The sequence below is a fragment of the Clytia hemisphaerica genome, unplaced genomic scaffold, assembly GCF_902728285.1.
Source record: "Clytia hemisphaerica strain Z4C2 unplaced genomic scaffold, Clytia hemisphaerica genome assembly, whole genome shotgun sequence".
Classification (NCBI taxonomy): Eukaryota; Metazoa; Cnidaria; class Hydrozoa; order Leptothecata; family Clytiidae; genus Clytia; species Clytia hemisphaerica.
Window position 1 is genome coordinate 671,661 of NW_027103987.1, and position 22,466 is coordinate 694,126.

A 22,466-nucleotide genomic window follows, 5' to 3' on the forward strand; every position below is an offset into this window, starting at 1 on the left:
GCTGACGTCAAGTTCCGCCTCGAATAATTCACTTTAATTAATTTCCTCCTTGTTCATCAACCTAATTCTCGATTCACATACTAAAAAAGAAAGGGTTACATAAAACGAAATGAATCTTTATCTGATTGCTCCATTTCTTGGCACAGAAAAGAAGCAAGTCATCCGCCCTTTGCATGGGCGGTTATCATGATTCATTCAACAAAGCATATCCCACACCATGATATAGTTTCCTCAATATGGATGCCAAAAAATAATCAAATTAAAATCAGAATACTTTTTACTATACTTACAATACTTTTTTAAAACTTTTGAATATTCTGGATTTAATTTAACAAATAATTATTTGGAAGGTGTTATTAGAAAGATTTAGATGCCTACCAGGCAGTGTTAAAGTTCCCGTGTTGGGAATATTCTATGGAGAGAAAGGAATTATACTTTAACGAACCGATGAACAAAGACATGGTAGCCCTTACGAGGTGACACCAAGAGTAGCCCTAGGTGAAGTTCCAAGCCCGACCCTTCTCCAAATCTCATGAAACTTTCAAATTTTAATTCGCATTTTCAGAATTTCGGACTCTTTGTAGTGTAGTGTAAGGGTAGAGTATTCAAGCTTTCGACTACAAGCTCAAATAATAACTGCTGCGAAAATGGTAATTTCAGCATAGTTCTTTCATTTCATTTTCTAATCTTGTCCATTTTGCAATATCCCTCTCCTTAATCTTTTCAACAAGCATAAAACCGGTATCTAACTAGAACCCTATCAAATCTTTCCATCTCTTTAAACTCCTCTGAGATTATATTGAGACAGACTTTTAAACTGTGCGTTGGAAAGATATTTCGTGACCAATTATTTGCAGGATAAGGAAGATGAAAGTGAAAAATAAATTCGTAAAAATTATGATATTGTACGAACAAGCAAAAATAAGCAGGTTGCCATGGCAGCCAGTAAATCAAACAAACATAAGACGTCATTTAGTCATTATCTAAAATGAAACATCAGTAGATTACGTGACATTGTAGAGGCTAGTTGGCTGAACTTTTGGCCCGGTTAAATATATAATAAGATGAGTGAGGTTTATTTTGTGTACACGTTTTTTTTTTTATTAGAACCTAGTTTATAAGAACGTATAGGCTGAAATTCGTCGAAAAATTAAGAACATCTTTAGAACATGCCCAGCCTCAGTTTGGAAAAAAATGACAAGAAACTACAATTTTTTCCTCTTTTTAAGCAGTTTTAACCGAATTTAGGGGTGGATCTTCAAAAGTCGAGAGTCAAATATTGTCCAAATTTTGCCAAATTTAAGTGCTCTTTATTTTGTATCATATTGTCGATTTAGAGTAGTCTGAGAAATTAAGAACGCATTTAAGAACATTTTAGGCTGAAAATTGCTAAAAAAAATAAGCACATCCAGGCTCAGCCAAATTCTAGGTGTTCTAATAAAAAAAAAAACGTGTAATGTTGTATGTTGCATGACGCTACCATTATATTGATTTTCAGTTTTTCACTTTTCCACTTTCCCGACATATACAAATTTGCTTTACGCTGAAGCAAAGAGGACGTCCGCAAAAATGATTAGAGCGGAAATTTGAAAGTTAAGACTTTTTTTAAAGATTTATCAATTTTTGACCGTTATCACATGCAAGACTGTGGTTTAAAGAACGTATACTAAATTCAATATTCAAAGCCTTTTTGCGACGAAACTTCAATCAATAAGAATTTAAGAGCAGGAATAAATTATGGTTTATATACCTACCAAAATTACTTCTTCTCCATAAACAACTATTTAACAAATTTTAACAAAAGAATTATATAATGCTTGACAAAAAAAGGCTTTTAAAATAAATTAAAATCTCGTGTGCTAATAAACACATTATTATGCTACAGAACTTTTCAAAGTATTAGGAGTATAGGATATAAAATATTTTTGGATGAATATAAACGCATTCGTACGGGGTTGATTTGAACCTAAAGGTTTTCTGCAGGAGTCGTTTTTGTCACTCTACAGGCAAAATCCCGAATCTTAGAAATCTTTAGGAAAACTCTGAACAAAACAAAATCCCAAGAAATTGAAATTGTATACACACACAAAAATTTCGCAAATAAAAGTTGCTTTCTTTATGAATCGTTTTGAGTGTTTTCATCTTCATTTTCGTTTTTCTTTTTACTTAAACTTTCGAAACGCTCTAATCGGCGTCTGCGTAGTTCGTTATCTGGACTCGATGGTTCATCAAGAGGTTTTATGAGAACATCGTCTGAAGAATTGGATAACTGAGACGAGAACTCGATATTTTCTATATTATTACTTGTTGAAGATGTCGAGGAAGTTGAGTGTTGTTCGACTTCGCTTTGTTTTGACGATGATGTTACTTCTTCTGCTTCTTCACTTTTTTGTTCTGTTTGTGATTGTGGTGCGTGTGGAGGGAGAACAGGAGAATGGGGCGAGGAAGGTGAATCCATTGCACTGGAAAGAAACACAAAATAGATGGAAGTAGACCAGCGTCCGAGATTCAGATAAGGCCTTAAAAATGGTTTTCGTAGGGCATCCCTTAGATCAGGGCAAATTTTTGATGTTATGAGCAGGAGATTCGAAGGGCAAATATTTTTGTTAATTTTACACCCTAGCAGGAGCACTCCTACTAGGGTGTAGAATTGACAAAAATATTTGCCCTTCGAATCTCCTGCAGTTTTCGAGTGAATCGATTTTTAGTTAATCGATAGAACTTACATAATATCAAAAATTTGCCCTGATCTAAGGGGTGCCCTACGAAGTAACACAATTCACTACCTCGGCCGCTGGTCTAAATATGTTTTAGAGCCCATAGATGCATTGATATTTGCATTGAGCACAAAACAGATTAACCCAAAGGAAAAATACGCATATTGTCCCACCACGGTAAATCTGTGCATCGACCTCAGTTTGATAACGAACTACTAAACTGAGGATTGAAGCGAGATTCGAACTAAGTTGATAGAGCAGAAAAGTTGCACTAGTAATGCGAAAGTCGTGAGTGAATCGCACTTGTGTCCTCACTTTAGTAGATCGCTATCAAATATAGGATATATACGTGTTGGCACAATATGGTAAGTTTTTGATAGTTCTTGATCGTTAAATATATAGAACGATACATTCGATTCCAACTATAATTGAATATGGATTTTCTACGCTGCCCCGAAATTTACGGACACGAAAAGTAGTGTGAAACTTTCGCGTTACACATGGAAAATAGGTAAAAGTAAAGTTAAAGAGTGTCCATTTGCAAATATTCCCTCCCAAATATTGTTCAAGCATGCAAGTAAATTTGTGATGGCTTCGTTAGACCCTAGCTCAACCATAGTCATCATAAAAAACCCCGGTCTGGCAATGTATTGTTTTAGCTTTTTGTTCAATTTTCTTTTGTTACAAACAAAAGACAAGTTGCGATTTGCATACTTTATGATCACGTTACTTAAATCTCCTCTTGGGATTGGTCATTTTTCCAATCACATGATCAAAAAGTTTGCAAAATAAATCGATTTCGGTAAGTAAGCTCCATCTTTTAACAATAAAAAGAGACAAAAGCCTTCCAGACCAGTGTTTTCATAATGACTAGGGCTCAACAGTCAACAGAAGATGGGAATTAGTTCACTTACTTTAAATTATTGATGACGTTAGAATATTGGTTCAACTGTAATATGACTGCATCCAATAGCGAATGAACATTCCTCAAAACGCGTATACGAGATTCCACGTTCTCTCGCTCTTGTCCCTCCATTTCCAGAAGTTGTTCAACTGATAAAGCTGACAAATCCATATTGCTGGCGGAAGGCGGATTGAAAATGGGCGGTGGTGGTGGAAAGAATGAAGGCATGCCTAAAAATGGAAAAACCGAAGAAAACTTAACTAAATGAAGCTTATTTTTTCTTGGGACTCTCCCCTCAATCCGATGGTCTAATTACTAATGGAAACAGCCTGACACGTCTGAATACATATACACGTTGTTAAAAATTTTAAACAATAAAAACAACTTTTATTACCGAAAGAAGAAGTTGGCATGAAACCAGGAAATTGATTTGGCATCTGTGGAAAAGCTGATGGCATTGATGGCTGAAAGTGAAATAATCAAAACATTTGAGGATTTCACTTCATGTTTTTGATACCAGACACTTTTTTAAACAAATTATCTATGCCAAGGATCTATTATAGACACTTTCTTCGTGTTTAAGCCTCGTCCGCAGTAACACTTTCCACCGTATAATACGATGTCTTGTCTATCCAAAGTTAATGATAAAGGCATGAATGACCAAACTTTAAATGACTATTGACGAGCATTTTAGAAACTTCAAAGTGAGAAGGTGAAGTGACAATCAATCTCCCTAGTGGAGAATTTGCGAATGCTCAAAAGACAGAAATACAGTCTCCATAACTAGGGCACGCACAGGGAACATAAATATGTTCGAGTTATGGAATGTTCGAGTTATGGATACTGGTTTATAAGTTTGCTTAATCAACGACCTAATAAAATAGATAGACCAGTATCCTATTGAAATGATCCGCGTAAGAATGATAAAAAATTTAATGATTTTTTGCATCATTAAAATGACATTCCGCGTGCAAAAGCATTTTTTTAAGATTAGCTATTGGTTGATATTGATCACATGACCTAATTTTGTGAATATGTTCTTAATTTCAAGTCAAACTTTAAGGCTTAAAAATTAGTAAACATTGTTAAAATTATAACATTTGTATTTGGATAGTGTTTGTGTTTTCTATCTTAAGAACGCACCATGAACGCACGTTTATTTTCTTAGTTAGAGTCTTTCAAAAATGTTTATGTTCTTAAAGACAATGTGCTGGAAAGCGCAACAGTGTTGTTGAAAAATATTGAAAATATCTTATGAGAAAGATGATTAAAAATGCGATCTGACGTAAGCAAAAAAAATCGAAAATTATGTTTATGGTCAGTAGAAATTCAAGATACTTGTAAAAAGTCTAATTTCTTTGTAATATGACTTACGCGGACTGCGGAAAGACGGTAAGATGAAAGAATACAAAATGAATAGAAAATAAAAGATTTTTAAGAGCCATTGTATGAAGTTCTTGGTCGTTGGCTTAATGAAAGGACAGGAAAACTTGTTGGTATTAGGGAGACATTCGAGTAATAGAGGTTGAGCTCTGGAGACTAGATTTACTTACATTAGGAAAAGTGAATGCTGAGGGAGGTACTGATGAAAAAGCAGTGTTTGTATTGGTGGTTGTAGTGTTTGAAGATGATTGTGTGGTGGAGGGTGCTTGAGAAGGGGCGGTGGGCGGTTGTGCTGGTATTGGCGGTTGTGGAAACATTCCAAATTGTGGCGGTGGCATGTTCATGAAGCCTGTAGCAGGTGAAAAAAAGGAAAAATGTTAAAACTGTGAAAATTGGAGAATTCACCATTTACAACTAAGGATGACCCATAAAAACACCCATCAAAATGGAAGAGCCGAGGCAGCACAAGGATAAGAAACTTTTTATATTCATTTGAATCTCCTACAATCAACGAAAATAGGAAACATTTTTTTGTTTCAGCGTCTTTACTCTTTGCTAATTTGAACCCTTTCTTTTGACGTGGTCAAAATTTGATTGGAAGTCTCTGTTTCACGAAAATGAGAGTATGCATCAAACATAAAAATTGTATTTCAAAGATTCTTTTATTACACCAGTTGCCGAAATCAAACGTTATTTTTATTTTTCATTTTCTTTACAGATACACTAAACTTTTGAAATGGGAAAATAAGTAAGAGTTCAATTGAAAAATTTCACATTTAATACGTACCTGGTGGTTGTGGAGGTTGCCCTGGAGCCGGCGCCGCAGGTTGTTGTGCGTTATTAGGTGGTGGTTGCGCCGCCCCTGGCCTGTTGGGCGTTTCCGCTGGACGACGATTGGTCAAAACGTCTAATCGACACGTGGGGCAAGATTGTTGTCTTTGGAACCACGAGCGAAGACAATGCGTGTGGAATATATGGTTGCATGGCAACTTCTTACCAACGACTAATCGGTCACGGCAAATGATACACGTAGTGATATCCAAACGTTGGAGTTCTTCTTCGTTCACATCCTGGAACCTACAAAATGTTAATGGTGGTGTATTTGAAAACATGGTGGTAGGAGCTGCTGAATAGGTAATAACTAACGGGCATCGAAGCGAAAGTATGAATTTTTTGGGCTTATTTTTAAGGGCTTATTTAGTTAGAACACCGCCCTAAAACTAAAAGTTCTACCTTGTATTCATATAAGCGATGGCTCTCCTAGACAAGATGACGTCACTGAGAGATTTCTTGAAGCCTCGAATGGTCAGGTACATAGGACGGATCGCAAATAATGGGAAGGTGTGAATTTTCACCATAACAACCACGAATGCAAGATACAAACAGCATTTGACAAAACCTAAAAAATAAATGGATTGATAAGAAAACAACTCTTTTTCTGGGTATAGACTTTTTTTAATGATAGTAAATAGTAGCAAGAAAGAACTACCGATGACAGACCACAGATAGCTTATACAAAACATAGATACAGCTACTTCGTCTATTCCAAGCCACACTCGAGCACTGCAAGCAAAACAATACGCCATCTTTAAAAGAAGATTAAAGTTCGGTGCCGGCAATTTGTTCAATCATAACTAACAACTGACATGGCGGGACGAAGGCAGGCATTGATTGATCAAATAAACAGCGAGGAACTGTGGTCTTCTTTTAAAGATGGCGCATTACAAACTTTTTTTTAAGCATGACGTTTAAAAGCATACGGGACCCTGGATTTGGTGAAAAATATCATTAGCATATCAGTGAGCTCATATCAGTGATCATTTGTCATTGGTTGTGTACTTGGGAAGGTTCATTTTTCTTTTCCATCTTAAATAATTCAACTTTTTTTTGGAAAGATAAGCATATCCGAAGCATAATTTAGGCTTGATTCCAAAATATAGCCTAAGCATATGCCATATACGAGTTTGTTTTCCAAAATAAATATGCTCATAAAGTAAACAATGTATTTTCGCTTCATCTTGGGATAGAGCAACTCTATCTAGAGCTTTATATCTATGTGTAACTGAAATACCATTCATAATGAATCAATCATATCGTAAAAAGTAAATTTGAAATGTCACTGTTGATTTCACAATAGTTTTCAAAGGGAACAGGGTTTTTCGAATGTTTGTAAACAAAAAAGTTGAGAATATGCCTTTTTTAATAGAAAACTATCATTTACCAACGATTACCTCAGAGTCGTATGTTTGTACGATTATTAGTACTAACAATACCCCAATTGTCACACGAGGATCAAAACTCAACAAAACATTCAAATGTGAAAAATGTGGAAAAAGAAAGTCGTTCGCCACACCAGACCACATTTGAATGGTTTTGTTGAGAAACAAACAAGGAGAAACAAAGACAAACATTTAATATTATAGATTGATGATGGCAAAGTTGAAGTAGCAGGTTTTACTCTAATCTGTACCAGAGTGTATCTCGCGTTTATCGCTTCGTAGTACACTCTGTGCACATTGTCTGTTCGGTAAAAGAATTCCCGTACGGAGACCGCTGCGATGAAGTATGATTTATAAATAGCAACACTTCTCTCATACTAACTATCCAAATGTGATGAATGTGGAAAAAGAATTTCATTTACCTCAAACATTACATTTGGAAAGGTTAGTGAAAAGTTTCTATCAAGGCTAGTTTTCTTAAATCACCTCATGTCTTATTGGTATAATCTGAGGATCTCAGCAAACTATCCAAATGTGATGAATGTGGAAAAAGAAACTCATTCACCTCAAACATTACATTTGGAAAGGTTAGTGAAAAGTTTCTCTCAAGGTTAGTTTTATTAAATCACCTCATGTCTTATTGGTATAATCTGAGGATCTCAGCAAACTATCCAAATGTGATGAATGTGGAAAACATTACATTTGGAAAAGTTGTGAAAAGTTACTTCCAAGGCTAGATTTCTTAAAATTCCTCATGTCCTATTTGTATAATCTGAGGATCTCAGCAAACTATCCAAATGTGATGAATGTGGAAAACGTGATTCGTTTACCACAAACATCACATTTGGAAGTGTTAGTGAAAAGTTGCTCTCAAGGCTAGTTTTTTTAAATCACCTCATGTCTTATTTGTATAATCTGAGGATCTCAGCCAACTATCCAAATGTGATGAATGTGGAAAAAGAAACTCATTTACCTCAAACATTACATTTGGAAAGGTTAGTGAAAAGTTTCTCTCAAGGTTAGTTTTATTAAATCACCTCATGTCTTATTGGTATAATCTGAGGATCTCAGCAAACTATCCAAATGTGATGAATGTGGAAAACATTACATTTGGAAAAGTTAGTGAAAGGTTTCTTCAAAGGCTAGATTTCTTAAAATTCCTCATGTCCTATTTGTATAATCTGAGGATCTCAGCAAACTATCCAAATGTGATGAATGTGGAAAACGTGATTCGTTTACCACAAACATTACATTTAGAAAAGTCAGTGAAAAGTTTCTTCCAAGGCTAGATTTCTTAAAATTCCTCATGTCTTATTTGTATAATCTGAGGCTTTCAGCAAGCTACCCAAATGTGATGAATGTGGAAAAAGAAACTCATTTACCACGAACATTACATTTGGAAAAGTTACGAAAACTTTCCTTTAGATTTCTTCAATTACTACATGTCTCTTTGTATAATCTGAGTACTCTAACAAACTATCCAAATATGCAATGAATGTGAAAAAAGAAATTCATTCACCACAACCATTCCATCTGAACAGCTTGAAACAGAGCAAGGCCATCCATCACACAATTAAAGATCCTGAATTCAAAGAAATATATTTTTAAGCTTTATATTCCATCAAGAATAAAGTTAATATTTTGAGTTTCTTTTGAATCCACAAAATTTGACTTTGGGAAAATGTGATCAAAACATTGGCTAAGCTTATCTCCTTGCAATAGGCAAAACGAGATTCATCTCTGGAACTAGACAAATCGACCAAATGTGAAAAATGTGGAAAATAAAATTATATTTGCCATATAAATCACATTTGGATGACTTAGCGTTTGTTATTAATAATAGAGTATAAGCAGAGAATGAATGTTTTTTTTCTATCAGGGTTTACTCAAGACCTCAGCAAAAAAAATTAGCTAATTTCTTTCAATTAAAAGACTTTCCAAATTTGATGAATGAAACATTGGATTTGAAAAAGTTCTATGTGGAAAACAAAGCTGGTTTCTTTCAAAGCTGGTTTCTTTCAAAGCTCAGATCTTACAATAGCTTATTAAGTATTCTTTGTAAAATTTGATGATCTCACTTATTATCCAAATGTGATGAATGTGGAAAATGAAATCTATTTACCACAAACATTACATTTGGAAAGGTAAGCGAAAAGTTTCTCTCAAGGCTAGTTTTCTTAAATCACCTCATGTCTTATTTTGTATATTCTGAGGAGCTCAGGAAACTATCCAAATGTGATGTGGAAAATGAAATCCATTTACCACAAACATTACATTTGGAAAGGTTAGCGAAAAGTTCCTCTCAAGGCTAGTTTTCTTAAATCACCTCATGTCTTATTTTGTATATTCTGAGGAGCTCAGGAAACTATATCCAAATGTGATGTGGAAAATGAAATCCATTTACCACAAACATTGCATTTGAAAAAGTTAGTGAATGCAAGTAAGTAGTTGGCTTCTTTCAAAGCTCATATTCCTTACAGTAGATTCTTCATATAGCCTGGAGATCTCAGCAACTTGGAAAAGTCAGTGAACACAAAGAAGCTGGTTTCTTCAAGGCTCAGATTTCTTACAATAGCCTAGGTATTCTTTGTATATTCTGAGGATCATAGCAAACTATCCAAATGTGATGAATGTGGAAAATGAAATCAATTTACCACAAACATTACATTTGGAAAAGTTAGTGAACACAAGTAGCTGGTTTCTTTCAAGGCTCAAATTTCTTACAATGGGCTCTTCCAGAAAAAATCCGTTCATGGGGGGTGGAGGATATATTATTTTTTTCATGAATTACCCCTGGACATTTTGATTTTTAACCTCATGGACACGGGTTATACCCCTGGACAAACATCAAATCAACCCCTTGGACACAAAAAATTACCCCTGGACATTTGAATTTACCCCCTGGACAATGCAATTTTTTGGTATTTTTTTAATACCCCTGGACAATTCATCCTCCACCCCCCATGAACGGATTTTTTCTGGAAGAGCCCAATAGCCTAAATATTCGTTGTATATTCTGAGAATCTCAGCAAACTATCCAAATGTGATGAATGTGGAAAACGGAATCGATTTACCACAAACATTACATTTGGAAAGGCAAGTGAAAAGTTTCTCTCAAGGCTAGTTTTCTTAAATCACCACATGTCTTATTTGTATATTCTGAGAATCTCAGCAAACTATCCAAATGTGATGAATGTGGAAAACGGAATCGATTTACCACAAACATTACATTTGGAAAGGCAAGTGAAAAGTTTCTCTCAAGGCTAGTTTTCTCAAATCACCTCATGTCTTATTGGTATAATCTAGGAATCTCAGCAAACTATCTAAATGTGATGAATGTGGAAAATGAAATCCATTTACCACAAACATTACATTTGGAAAAGTTAGTGAACACAAGTAGCTGGTTTCTTTCAAGGCTCAAATTTCTTACAATAGCCTAAATATTTGTTGTATATTCTGAGAATCTCAGCAAACTATCCAAATGTGATGAATGTGGAAAACGGAATCCATTTACCACAAACATTACATTTGGAAAGGCAAGTGAAAAGTTTCTCTCAAGGCTAGTTTTCTTAAATCACCACATGTCTTATTTGTATAGTCTGGGAATCTCAGCAAACTATCCAAATGTGATGAATGTGGAAAATGAAATCCATTTACCACAAACATTACATTTGGAAAAGTTAGTGAACACAAGTAGCGGGTTTCTTTCAAGGCTCAAATTTCTTACAATAGCCTAAATATTTGTTGTATATTCTGAGGATCTCAGCAAACTATCCAAATGTGATGAATGTGGAAAACGGAATCCATTCACCACAAACATTACATTTAGAAAGGCCAGTGAAAAGTTTCTCTCAAGGCTAGTTTTCTTAAATCACCACATGTCTTATTTGTATAATCTGGGAATCTCAGCAAACTATCCAAATGTGATGAATGTGGAAAATGAAATCCATTTACCACAAACATTACATTTGGAAAAGTTAGTGAACACAAGTAGCGGGTTTCTTTCAAGGCTCAAATTTCTTACAATAGCCTAAATATTTGTTGTATATTCTGAGGATCTCAGCAAACTATCCAAATGTGATGAATGTGGAAAACGGAATCCATTTACCCCAAACATTACATTTAGAAAGGCCAGTGAAAAGTTTCTCTCAAGGCTAGTTTCCTTAAATCACCACATGTCTTATTTATATAATCTGGGAATCTCAACAAACTATCCAAATGTGATGAATGTGGAAAACGGAATCCATTTACCACAAACATTACATTTAGAAAGGCCAGTGAAAAGTTTCTCTCAAGGCTAGTTTTCTTAAATCACCACATGTCTTATTTATATAATCTGGGAATCTCAGCAAACTATCCAAATGTGATGAATGTGGAAAATGAAATCCATTTACCAAAAACATTATATTTGGACAAGGTTGTGAACATTAGTAGCTGTTTTCTTTCAACAACGCCTTTTATTTCTTATATCGACCTATAATCTTTTGTTTGTTTTCCGAAGACTTCAGCAAAATACATTATGACTTATTTCTTTAAAGGCTTAGATATCTTAATTTAGCTTATTCCTAACTAAAACCTTTGAGATCTCATTAAATGAAATCCATTTACCATAGACATTTCATTTGAAAATGTTTTTTGGCATCTTTCACAAAGGCTTTTATTTCATTCATTTAGCTTAATTAATGTATAGTTAGTGAAAAGATGTAGCTTGTTTCTGTCAAGGCTCAGGTTTCCTGGACTTAAAATCTAAAATTAATTCAAATCCTTTAATGAACTAAAAGTTTTTTTACAAGAAAGCTTTAGAAAATAAGCAGATCTACTTTCTATACCTAAGGTGAGTTTTGTGTTTTTTACAAATTGAGATAAAAAAGATTTACCTGTTATCAGTTCTCCATACAGCAAATAAACATTCCTGTTTTCCCATGGATGGTCTAATGAATAATCCACAACATGCAACGTGTATTTCATAAAAGTTGCCACAACCATGGTCAAGAGAATGGCATACTATAAGAGAGATATGATTCTATATTTCAGATCATGTGATTCAATTTATTGTAATTTAAAAGATAAAAAAATGTTCATTGTGAGCTTTGGTGAATTAAGCACCTGGCACCTTTTTCATCTCAGATGAGAAATGGTCTTTGCACAACAAATATGTCCACATTCTTAAATTTCACTGAATGCTGACGATTTTCGAGAAAAAAATCCTCTTTTTAGACAGTTTTAGACAAAAATCTGTCTGAGAAGGGAGGAACTTGAAGACTAAATAACAATAAATTACCTCAAAGCCAAAGACCATTTGCACAGAAGCACCACTGGCAACTGTTGTTTTGAAAGCATGGTGGATGAGAATAGAGTCTATTGTACCAAGAACAATCAACAAGCCTGAAGATAATAGGAAATTTCTCAAATGAACATAATTATGCTTCAAAATTCTAAAAACTACGCATCCATTGACAGCTTGTTCAAAGCGCTGGTCACAGGGTGTTGACAGGTTAACTTTAATAATAATAAAACACAATTAAAATATTTGAAAAATACCTTCCTGTCAAAATTATCATTCTCTAGGTATTTTGTTGATGTACAGCTTTTTCAAAGGTCAAAATCTATCCACATGCTTTTCATATGTAATAAGAATGATCTTTTGATGTTTTAATATAAACAAGCAACATGCTGAATGGACCTACCTGATGATGAAAGTTAGTTAGCAATGCGAAAAGAAAAATGAAAAAAATCAGTCAGAAAATATAGCATTTAGCAAAATTACACAACACAATAAATTCATCATTGATTGTTGATGGGGGGAGAGAGAAGGGTTGTAGGGAAAAAATAAATAGGAAGTTCTGGTCGCAAAAATCAGTTTTATTGACAATTGAATCATGCTTGATGGTGAGCATTGTTATCAATAATGTTTTTGTGTGAAAAACATAGAAATACAAGGAAAAAATCCAATGGAAATCTGCAAAAACGGCGATTTCCAGTAACCTGAAAAATTTTTTTCTCAAAAATCGAACTCAGCCATTTTTTGAGCATTGCTAATACGCATCTTTCTGCAAAAAATCAGAAAAAACTAAAAATGAAAATTAAAAATTCGAGAAAAAGTCAAAAAACCGGTTTTCCGGCATATTTCCAGCCTTTTCGGCCGGAAAAAAATGTTTTTCGAAAATCGGGCTCCGTCACATTTTAGGTATTGTCATATTGCATCAGTGTGAAAATTTCATAAAAATATATAAAGTGCAGCTCGAGAAATTCAAGAAATACTGTCTTTCCGGCGAAAAAAGGTTGTTCCGGCGACTTTTAAAATAGTTCCGGCTTCAAAAATCAATTTTATTGAAAATTGAAACATGCTTGATGGTGGGCATTGCTATTGATAATGTTTTTGAATGAAAAAACAACCAATTATATGGAAAAGTCTAATGAAAATCTAGAAAAACGGCGATTTCCGGCATTTTTTTGGCATTTTCCGCCGGAAAAAATTTTTTCTTAAAAATCGGACTCGGCCATGTTTTGGGCATTGTTAATACGCATCTTTGAGCAAAAAATCAGAAAAAACTAATGATGAAATCTCGAGAAAATGCCGAAAAACCAGTTTTTCCGGCATTTTTCCGCCATTTTCGGCCGGAAAATTTTTTTTTTCGAAAATCGGGCTCCGTCACATTTTGGGCATTGCCATTTTGCATCATTGTGCAAAAAATTAGAAAAAACTAATGAGCCGATCCCGAGAAAAGCTGGCAACAGACGAACGAACGAACGAACGAACGGACGAACGAACGAACGGACAAGGGTTAATTTAAAGGACTACCTTAGGTAGGTCCAAAAAGTTACATAAAATTGTATAATAAAATTTTTTGATGAAAATAGCATCAAAAGGAATATATTTTAAGGTATTTCAATATTTTTATCTCTATTTAGGGTACAGGTTTGATGGTGTGATCATATTAGCTTTGTTCTGTTCGTGTTCCACGATTGAAGAAAAAAACTGGCAGTATTTCGGTGTCATGTGGTGACAAAAATAAGGGTTCTAGCAATTTAAATACATTTTGTACATAAAATATTCTTGCATATAGTATTTTCAGAAACTTTTGTTATGAATTGTATGTTAAGAGCTAATTCAATAATTTTATGGTTTGTAGCATATGACATGTGACCAGCAGTGTCTATGACCTGTGACCTTTTACTAGCTGATCTATAATAGATATGTAAAGCCCTAAACCCTTTGTTATGAAAAGAACTATACTCACTGATAACACGAACATGGAATATAAATCTTATGAAAGGACTTCTTTCCATCTAAAAGAAAAAGTGAAAAGAAATTTTGAAATAAAAAACAGAACATTTTTTATGCCTTTTTACTTTAGCTGTGGCAAAAGTAACCTTTTTTAACACTAGGGAAAAGTTCCTTTTTTGGCCACATCCCTTTCTAGAATATTACCAGAAACCCAGGAAACCAAATTAGGTTTAATAACAATAAAAAAGAAAAGCATATCAAAGGAAATCCATCAATTTGTTTCAACTTACATAATCAACTCTATCTTCTAAGAGCCAATGGAAGGCTTTCATGAACAGAAGGAATGTAAACAGCGCAACAAAGCGTGCACTGAAATCATCTCTGAAAACAGTAAATGCCAAGCAGGTCTCTGTGATGACGTACCAAAACTTTTCAATAAGATGCTAAAAACAAAAGATATGTGCAGGGTTCAGACAGACCTTCGAAAATAAAATCCCTGAGTTTCCCTGAATTTTAATCAATTTTCAAAGGTTTTTTCCCTGAGAAATTCCTCATTTTAGCTATTTTTTCCCTGAGTATCAAGCAAACCATAAAAACTAAGCAGAGTCAAAAGAGATGTATCTTTAAAGAAAAGGCACACAAATCAAATGGTAAACTTAAGGTAAAAATTAAAGCTACAAATACTGCATATGAATAAACACTTTAAAACTAAAAAAACTTTTAAATCTGTTTTTTCCATTCATTTTTCAAAAAATAAAATTCCCCGAGTTTCCCTGAGCAGACTGGGAAAAGAAAAATCTTTCCCTGGGTTTCCCTGAGTTTCCCTGATTTTTCTGAAAATTTATCATATTTCCAGGTTTTCCAGGGTCTGTCTGAACCCTGTATGTGGTATGCTGTCAATGTCTACAAGGAGAAATAGGATATAATGTGGTATAATAATCCTGCCTCAAAAAACCAACCATTAGACATTAAAAATTAAATGTTAAAAATTTAGATAACATTAAAAAAATTTTAATGAGGAGAATGAAATCATCAAGTCTTGCAGCTTGAAAATTGAATGTAGAAGATGAAAAAAAATCAATTAGACAGGTTAATACCTCAACTTCAGCTGCCCTCAGTTGTCCAAAGAATATTTTTCTCATTGCTTTCCCAAATAGAAATACCAAAACAAAAGCTTGAGCATACAATACCTAAACAAAAAATAAAAAAGATAAAAAAAAGTGTAGAACATCCAGACCTTCTTTATATTGAAATCTCTTTCTATAAGTTAAAATTAAAAGTAAATTTTGAAGGTGTACTTCATCAAATTTCACAATTAAGTTTTTTGAGCCGTTCTTACTTTGTGAGTTGCTATAAAATTTTAAAAGACTGCAGTCCAGGCCTTAAAAACAAAAAATGACTGTTTCTTTTTAAAAAAAGTTAAGCTGATTTTGCTGCCTCCATCAAAGAATAAAATATTTAAACAAAATTAGAGCAATTAATAAACATACCGCTATGCTAGGGCTTGATTTAGTTAGAAAAACAATTGAAGGGTAAAACTGTTTCTTTTGGTAGAATGCATTTCCAACAACGGCCAGAGATGCCAATGTTGTCCCCAACGTCACCAAAGTCAGTCTCATTTTGCTTCCTGTTTCCGTGCTCATCTGTTTGCTGATTTTTTATTCCCTACCCTAAAATAGAAAGTGATGTCATTGGAATGAAAACTGAATGATTTGGAATTGGAGGAATTGAAAGTTGACTGGATCTACAATTTTTATCAAATACCTTTTCAAATAAAACAATGCAAGATCTATTCAGTAACGCAGGCTGCATCGTGTAACGTGTGAGATAGCATGCGCACACCTCCACACACACCTAAAAGCTTCTTAGGAGAGTGATAAATCATACACCTTAAGTTCAGAGTTTACTACTAAAAGCAGTGCATTGCACACCCTATCACACACCTGAAACTCCTAAAATTAATGGATTAGGAGTGCGATTGACCACACGCCTGGCATTCTCAAATGATGAAGCCTGGTAACGGCACAAGTGGAGACAGAACAAGATCTTTTTTCTTTCTGAATTGAAAACTGCTGATTTTAGGGTGTAAGAAAGCAGAGTGTCACCAAAATTAGCAATCAGATGGGCCTTTTGGCTCACCTTGTCTTTTGACATACCCCAAAAATCACCCACCAGGCAGAACACCCTGCCATCATCATGCTAATGATCCACTTGTAAAATAATCAAATAACTCCAAAACCTCACATGTCTGCACAATATAAGCATAGTGTGCAGAGAGGTCTAAACCCCCTATCTTTTATCCCCCCTATATGTGTAAACCCCTATTTAAAAAAAATACGAGCCCGAGCTTTTTACAACAGCAGTCCACCAGTCATTCAAAAACAAAAACATTGAAATTTGTATCAAAATTTATACGAAAAAAGAGTTTAACATGGCGCCGCAGGCGCAAATCTAGCCATCTACACTTGTTTTTTGGTTGTCCCACACCAAATATCTAAATCAATATAAAATATGATAAATATGTTGGACGGTGAAAAAGAATGCGGCTATTATATTTTGATTTTTCCCAAAATATGATAAATATTATGACCAAAAGTTGCTATCCCCCTATTTTTAATTGATCCTTCTAAAATCTCAAACCCGCTATTTTATTCGGAAAATCTCCTATCCTCCCATAACATACTTTTGGAAAAGTTGGATCACCACCCCTTAATAAAGGGGGGGGGTTCACATTATACAGTGTCTATGTCAGTGTATAAGAATGGAAAAGAGAAGTAAAACACTTGCTTTTGACACGCCTTGAAAAAACAAATAATGAAAACTTCGATCTGCTTAGATTCCAAAACAATCATAGGCATATCGCAACTTCCATGTACTTCTGGCGTGGAGGACCTCTGTTTTTTCCCTATGCATTGACTTAAAAAACTCGTTTTCAGGAACTATTTTGTAAAAAGAGTCACGCCTTCTTAAAATTCGAAAATTTGCAATGTCATATGATATCTTGAATAATTGAGGTCAAAATAATTTTGTTAGAAAGTCACTGTAGAAAAGGCTTCTTCAATTCGAAGGCCAATCTTTTTAGGACAGAGTTTAATTGAAAGGTAATTAAGATTAGAGATATATTGCAAGTATAGGTGATGTCTGTACCTAACTCATTGACCCTTAGAAATAGTGTGTTTCAGCCAAAAACAGCTATTTTGTCCACTTTTTGAAGTTTAACATCTTGAGTTAGGTACAGAAATCACCTATACTCGCAATATATCTCTAATCTTAATTTTTTGAGAGCTTTCCAAAAATATACAACAGGTCTCTCTTTTCTCAAGCTAAAATTTTATTAAATTTTGACTCTATGATTTTTCCTTGAGACCATAATATTTGTTCGAAAAGCACACCAAAAGTGTCTGAAAAAAAATTGGCACCCATGTTATTTTGACTCACCTACCTACCCCTCAACTTTCCAAAAATGTATAACAAGTGTTGACTAAAAAAGTTCAACGATTTTACAAATCCCCCCTTCTAGTGGGTTTCTTCTCCTTCGTAAATCTTTTTCTTGAGAAGTTATTCTTCAAATTAGTTTTCAAGGTTGGCTCGGTTCAAATTTTTTCATCTATGACTCAAAATTTAGCTATTTTCTCATAATTTATGAAAATGCTAATTTCATTAAATAGCGCCAGTTTATTTTCTCATGAATTCCTTTAGAAGTCTTGCAGTACATTTTTTGCTTATAAACGATATAGGGCTTTTGCAACATTAATCTTTGATACACATTTCGGCAGGACGCTAGTGTGACTAACTGCTTGACAATCATGTCAACCACAAAGGGTGTGTCTGGTGCATCTGAAATTCTCTTTGTCTGTTCTCTTATTGCCTAATTCTGTAACTTCTATTGACAAAGAGTTTTGAAACTAGATACCGTCAACTGCTCTAACTTGGGAATGTCTGACAAAACATGGGATGCCAATTCGGTCACCATTTGTGTATTAAAGTGTATTAAAAAGTACATGATTTCTCTTTCACACCGAGTAGGCTTTTAAATTGAAATATGAAAAAAATTCTGTTGCGAAACACGTGCAAGTGCACGCACACTCTGCACTACAGATGGCCACACAGATATCTACAAAATCCATAAAATCTAGTGTCATATTTTCAGATCTGTTAAAACTTTACGCGAGGGAGGTTTCTATGCGCTAAATTTTGTTGAGTGATTAAGTTTGCTTACATCAACTAAATCATAGAAACCAGGCTCTTGCTAACATCTCATCGCACTGCCTGTTAGATAAAAGCCCAATGAGAGAACAAGATATTAAAAGATGATGTGAATGGTTAACTACTTTTGTCAGAAGGAGCTTTTCTCTTTCTAGGCATATCTATTTTTGCGATATATGAATGACAGAAGAAGTGTGGTTGATAAACTTGGTAGAAGCATCAAAACAAATTTACAAGTTGTCAAAGTGATTTAACAGCAAGTAAAAATACAGCCAAGATATATATCAACAATCCCATGTTTTGACCAACTGCTGTAGAGCAGTTGACGGTAGGTGCAGTCAGGACCTCCTTGGTCTTTTTTAACATTAGTTCGGATAGAATAAAAACATATATACCTGATCAACACAACCAAACCTTCTGTCTTGCGTTTACTTTTTCCTTCCTAACAACTTTCGTTTTTGGTTATGTAGGGTTTAAAATCCTCAAGTAATGAACCTCTTATAGCTTTATCTGAATAAATCTGGTTGAAAACCTTCTGTCAGGTTTCATTCCGTACGTTTTTTATCCACGTGGTGAACCGGTTTCCCTGATTTCCCGATAATTAAAAATTGGAACTTTGCCGTGGGCGTGATTGGGCGTACCGCCATCGCGAAATATTTTTCGTGAAAATTTACTGTATTCTAACGCTAATATAATCTAGATAGGAACTTTTTGTATTTTCGTATTTCTAAATTTCAAGATAAAAAGAACTATCTACAAATTATTTTCTTTAACGGGCGTTGAATCGACATTGACATATTTAATGATGTCATAATCAATGCCGTGCATATTTTGTCAACATCCTTTTCATTGGATAAATACCACTAAAATATACAAGATAAATCGGCTTAGGGCTAAGCGCACCTCTTTTATTCATTATCTCAGAATTGAAGCGGGCAAAGATTACTGCGCGGGCTGATAGCGGACAAAGGTTTTTTGAAGATATTTTCAGTTATGATCCAAGGTAGAACAAACTAAACATAGAAAGGGGGTATTTTTTAGTGCTCTATACGATGACCAGTATTTTTTTTGAATTCTATGTTTAGATTTTTCTACCCAGCCCCGTTGCTCACAAGTGTTACGCGTAAGCCAAATCGTGTATTACGAACATCTCTAAATTGCCAAGTACAGGAGAAAAAAAATTGAAATTCAAAATGGCGGCCAAGGCCACGCTGATAACTATCAAAAATCTTCGTTTTTCAATCAGCTATTGCAGCTCAATAAATCAATGAAATATTTTGAAATAAAAAGTAAACAAACCTTGAACCTTTCATGAATCAAAATAAAACGATTTCCAAACCAACCTAAAGTCAGTGTCTGCCAAATAAAAATTTCTCTGCAGGGTCACTGGCAAGGAGTTACGACTTCAGACTTTAGATTCCAATTCTTGTATAGGCTGCAACTACACTGCCAAATGATCTGTATTACAAATTACAAATATCATGATAATGTACGTTAGCGTATTATGTGATCACTTAATAGAACTAGAACTACTTCCAAATGGGTCCATAAGTTAAGAAAATAAAATTATCATCTAGCACAGGGGTTTTGTTTTTAAAAACAAACTTCAAAATAAAATTGTTAATGAACTTGTTACCTAAAATATCACTTACTTACATAATTTATTTATGATATAACACCCCTTTCTTAAATAAATGGCCTCTTACAGTTAGTCACACTAGGAAATTAAGCTTTCAGAAAAAACAACATCAGTCATCTACAGGATGTATTTCAACAACAAGGATGAGAGTTACCTGAATCAAGTTCAAGATCCCAAGACAATCAATTAAAACTTGCAAACTTAAAATGAGACAAAATTACCGATTGCGAACGTGCAGTAGCCAAATATCAACCAACCAAATTTTGTCATTCAATTCCCGAGACAGCGCTTCGATTTTTAAGGCCTTGTTTATATGCGAAAGTAAAAATAATTCCGCACATGTAAATGGGTCATTGTTTGAGGTCCGGCAAAATTTCCGGGAAAAAGCCTATCCGGCGGTGGGCGGATCTAGGTGGGTTCCGCCTCCCCCGTAGATCTTTTTCTTGGGAAGTTGCTCTTCAAATTAGTTTTCAAGGTTGGCTTGGCTTAAATTTTTTCATCTACGGCTTAAATTTTAGGCAATTTCTCAAAGTTTTTGAAAATGTTATTTTCATTAAAAAGCGCCGGGTTATTTTTTCATGAATCCCTTTAGAAGTTTTGCGGCGCATTTTTTTGCTTGAGAGTCAAGTAAACGATATAGTGTTTTTGCAGCATTAATCTTTGATATGCATTTTGGCGGGAAGCTAGTGTGACTAACTGTCTTAAAGTCTTTTATGTTTGCCGCACAAGAAGGGAGAAAAATATAATTTGACCACCGGTTTTTTCTCTCTTTTTCTAGCTATTTCCCACGTGTTAGTGTAGACACAACTTTAATCCGGGGAAATTTAGCGTTTTCATTGGTCTAAAATCACGGATGGTCACGTAACCAGAATTTTTATCCAGGGAAATGCCGTGGCGGCAATGTTTTGCTTTAGTGAGATTGACCATTTTGTTGTTTTGATTTGAGCGGGCCAAATTTCTGTACAAACCAAAATATGGCTTCGTTGGAATACCGGTTGAAACACTTGTGTGCTATGTACACGCGCCCTGTTGCTATAACTTTTGCTTGAAATCGAAAGCGAAACCAAAATAATTTAGCACACACTGGCCGTTTGCGTAATATCGATAAAGTGAAAGGAGGTCCTGACTGGGTAGGTGGGGTACACTATCTCTGGTGCCTATCATTAAAACAAATGAAGAAATGTACAAAGGAATGCAAAGCAAGGGGTGTTGGGACCATTCTACTAGAGGATAATAATCGTAATAATGCAGATAATATTAGGAAAACATAAAAGACAAACCTCCAAAATGTGATCGGCTATTGCTCATTCCGACATTTTAAATTTTCCGGGGGTTTTGCTGTTTGGGATTGTTTAGGTCAGGGTTGCTAGTAACGGCTTGTCACTGTGCCGGGTGCATACTCGGCGCCTTGGGCCCCGCAGGGTTGCTAGTAACGGCTCGAATTTCAGTCAGGTTTAAAAAAGGGGTACTTTTACCCATATTATATTAACATATTTTGCCAGTTTGGTATAAAATGTTATGAATTGCGTGATTTTGCTGTGCGGCGATGGCTCAAGGGATAGAGCGCTGGCTTCCGAATCCGAAGGTCTTTCTTTGGTGGTGGTTCGAATCCCACTCGGTGCGAAAATTAGACTGGTCGAAATTGATGGTCAAATGATTGACAGGTATGAAAACTCAGTCAGAAATGAGAAACTCAGAAACTCAGACAGTCAGAAAAGAGAAAGACGGGATCAGAGATAAGGATCACATTTCGGAGGTTTGTATCTTACGTTTTCCATAATATTATACACGAACCATCCAAACACATTATTGTCAGACTTGGTACTTGGACCAAAAAAAGAAGCACGAAGTAAAGTAAGAGCAACTTTTATTCATTTAAAACCTCACCAAATCATATTTTGAGAAAATTCTCCCAATTCTCCATTATCAAACTTGTTCAAGTATCAAGTCCCATCATTTTCCAACGGTCACGGTGTGGTTCATCACAACCGTCCATCCTCCATCCTGGTTTTGTAAACAAAGGAATCGAAGAGCTTCAAGGCTGGCTGTCGTGTCAAGCGGGGGCTATATTAAAATTTGTGACGGGGGTTTCACTACTGATAAAAGTTAAAACTGAAGCAACCAAAAACCTCATCCTTGTTAAATAACTGTTTTATTATAATATTTTAAC

At 34.8% G+C, this 22,466-nt stretch overlaps 1 protein-coding gene across 1 annotated transcript; it reads right to left on the bottom strand.

The window, feature by feature from the left end:
- Positions 1-1,671: 1,671 nt before the first annotated feature.
- On the bottom strand, positions 1,672-22,314 carry LOC136811128 (E3 ubiquitin-protein ligase synoviolin B-like). Its single transcript, XM_067067741.1, has 13 exons — positions 22,184-22,314; positions 15,942-16,121; positions 15,549-15,641; positions 14,742-14,894; positions 14,465-14,513; positions 12,505-12,608; positions 12,101-12,227; positions 6,238-6,403; positions 5,792-6,081; positions 5,175-5,353; positions 4,016-4,085; positions 3,632-3,851; positions 1,672-2,462 (listed from the first exon to the last, which is right to left on the bottom strand). Exons 2-13 carry the CDS (start codon positions 16,092-16,094, stop codon positions 2,117-2,119), a joined length of 1,950 nt encoding a protein of 649 aa, XP_066923842.1. The 5' UTR covers positions 16,095-16,121; positions 22,184-22,314; the 3' UTR covers positions 1,672-2,116.
- Between the last annotated feature and the right edge of the window lie 152 nt (positions 22,315-22,466).

Coding starts and splice junctions, on each gene's coding strand:
- LOC136811128 (XM_067067741.1), bottom strand. CDS start 16,094: ATGAGCACGGAAACAGGAAGCAAAATGAGACTGACTTTGGTGACGTTG. Junction 6,082..6,237: donor ATCGCTTATATGAATACAAG/GTAGAACTTTTA, acceptor AACATTTTGTAG/GTTCCAGGATGTGAACGAAG. Junction 2,463..3,631: donor AACGTCATCAATAATTTAAA/GTAAGTGAACTA, acceptor GTTTCTTTCCAG/TGCAATGGATTCACCTTCCT.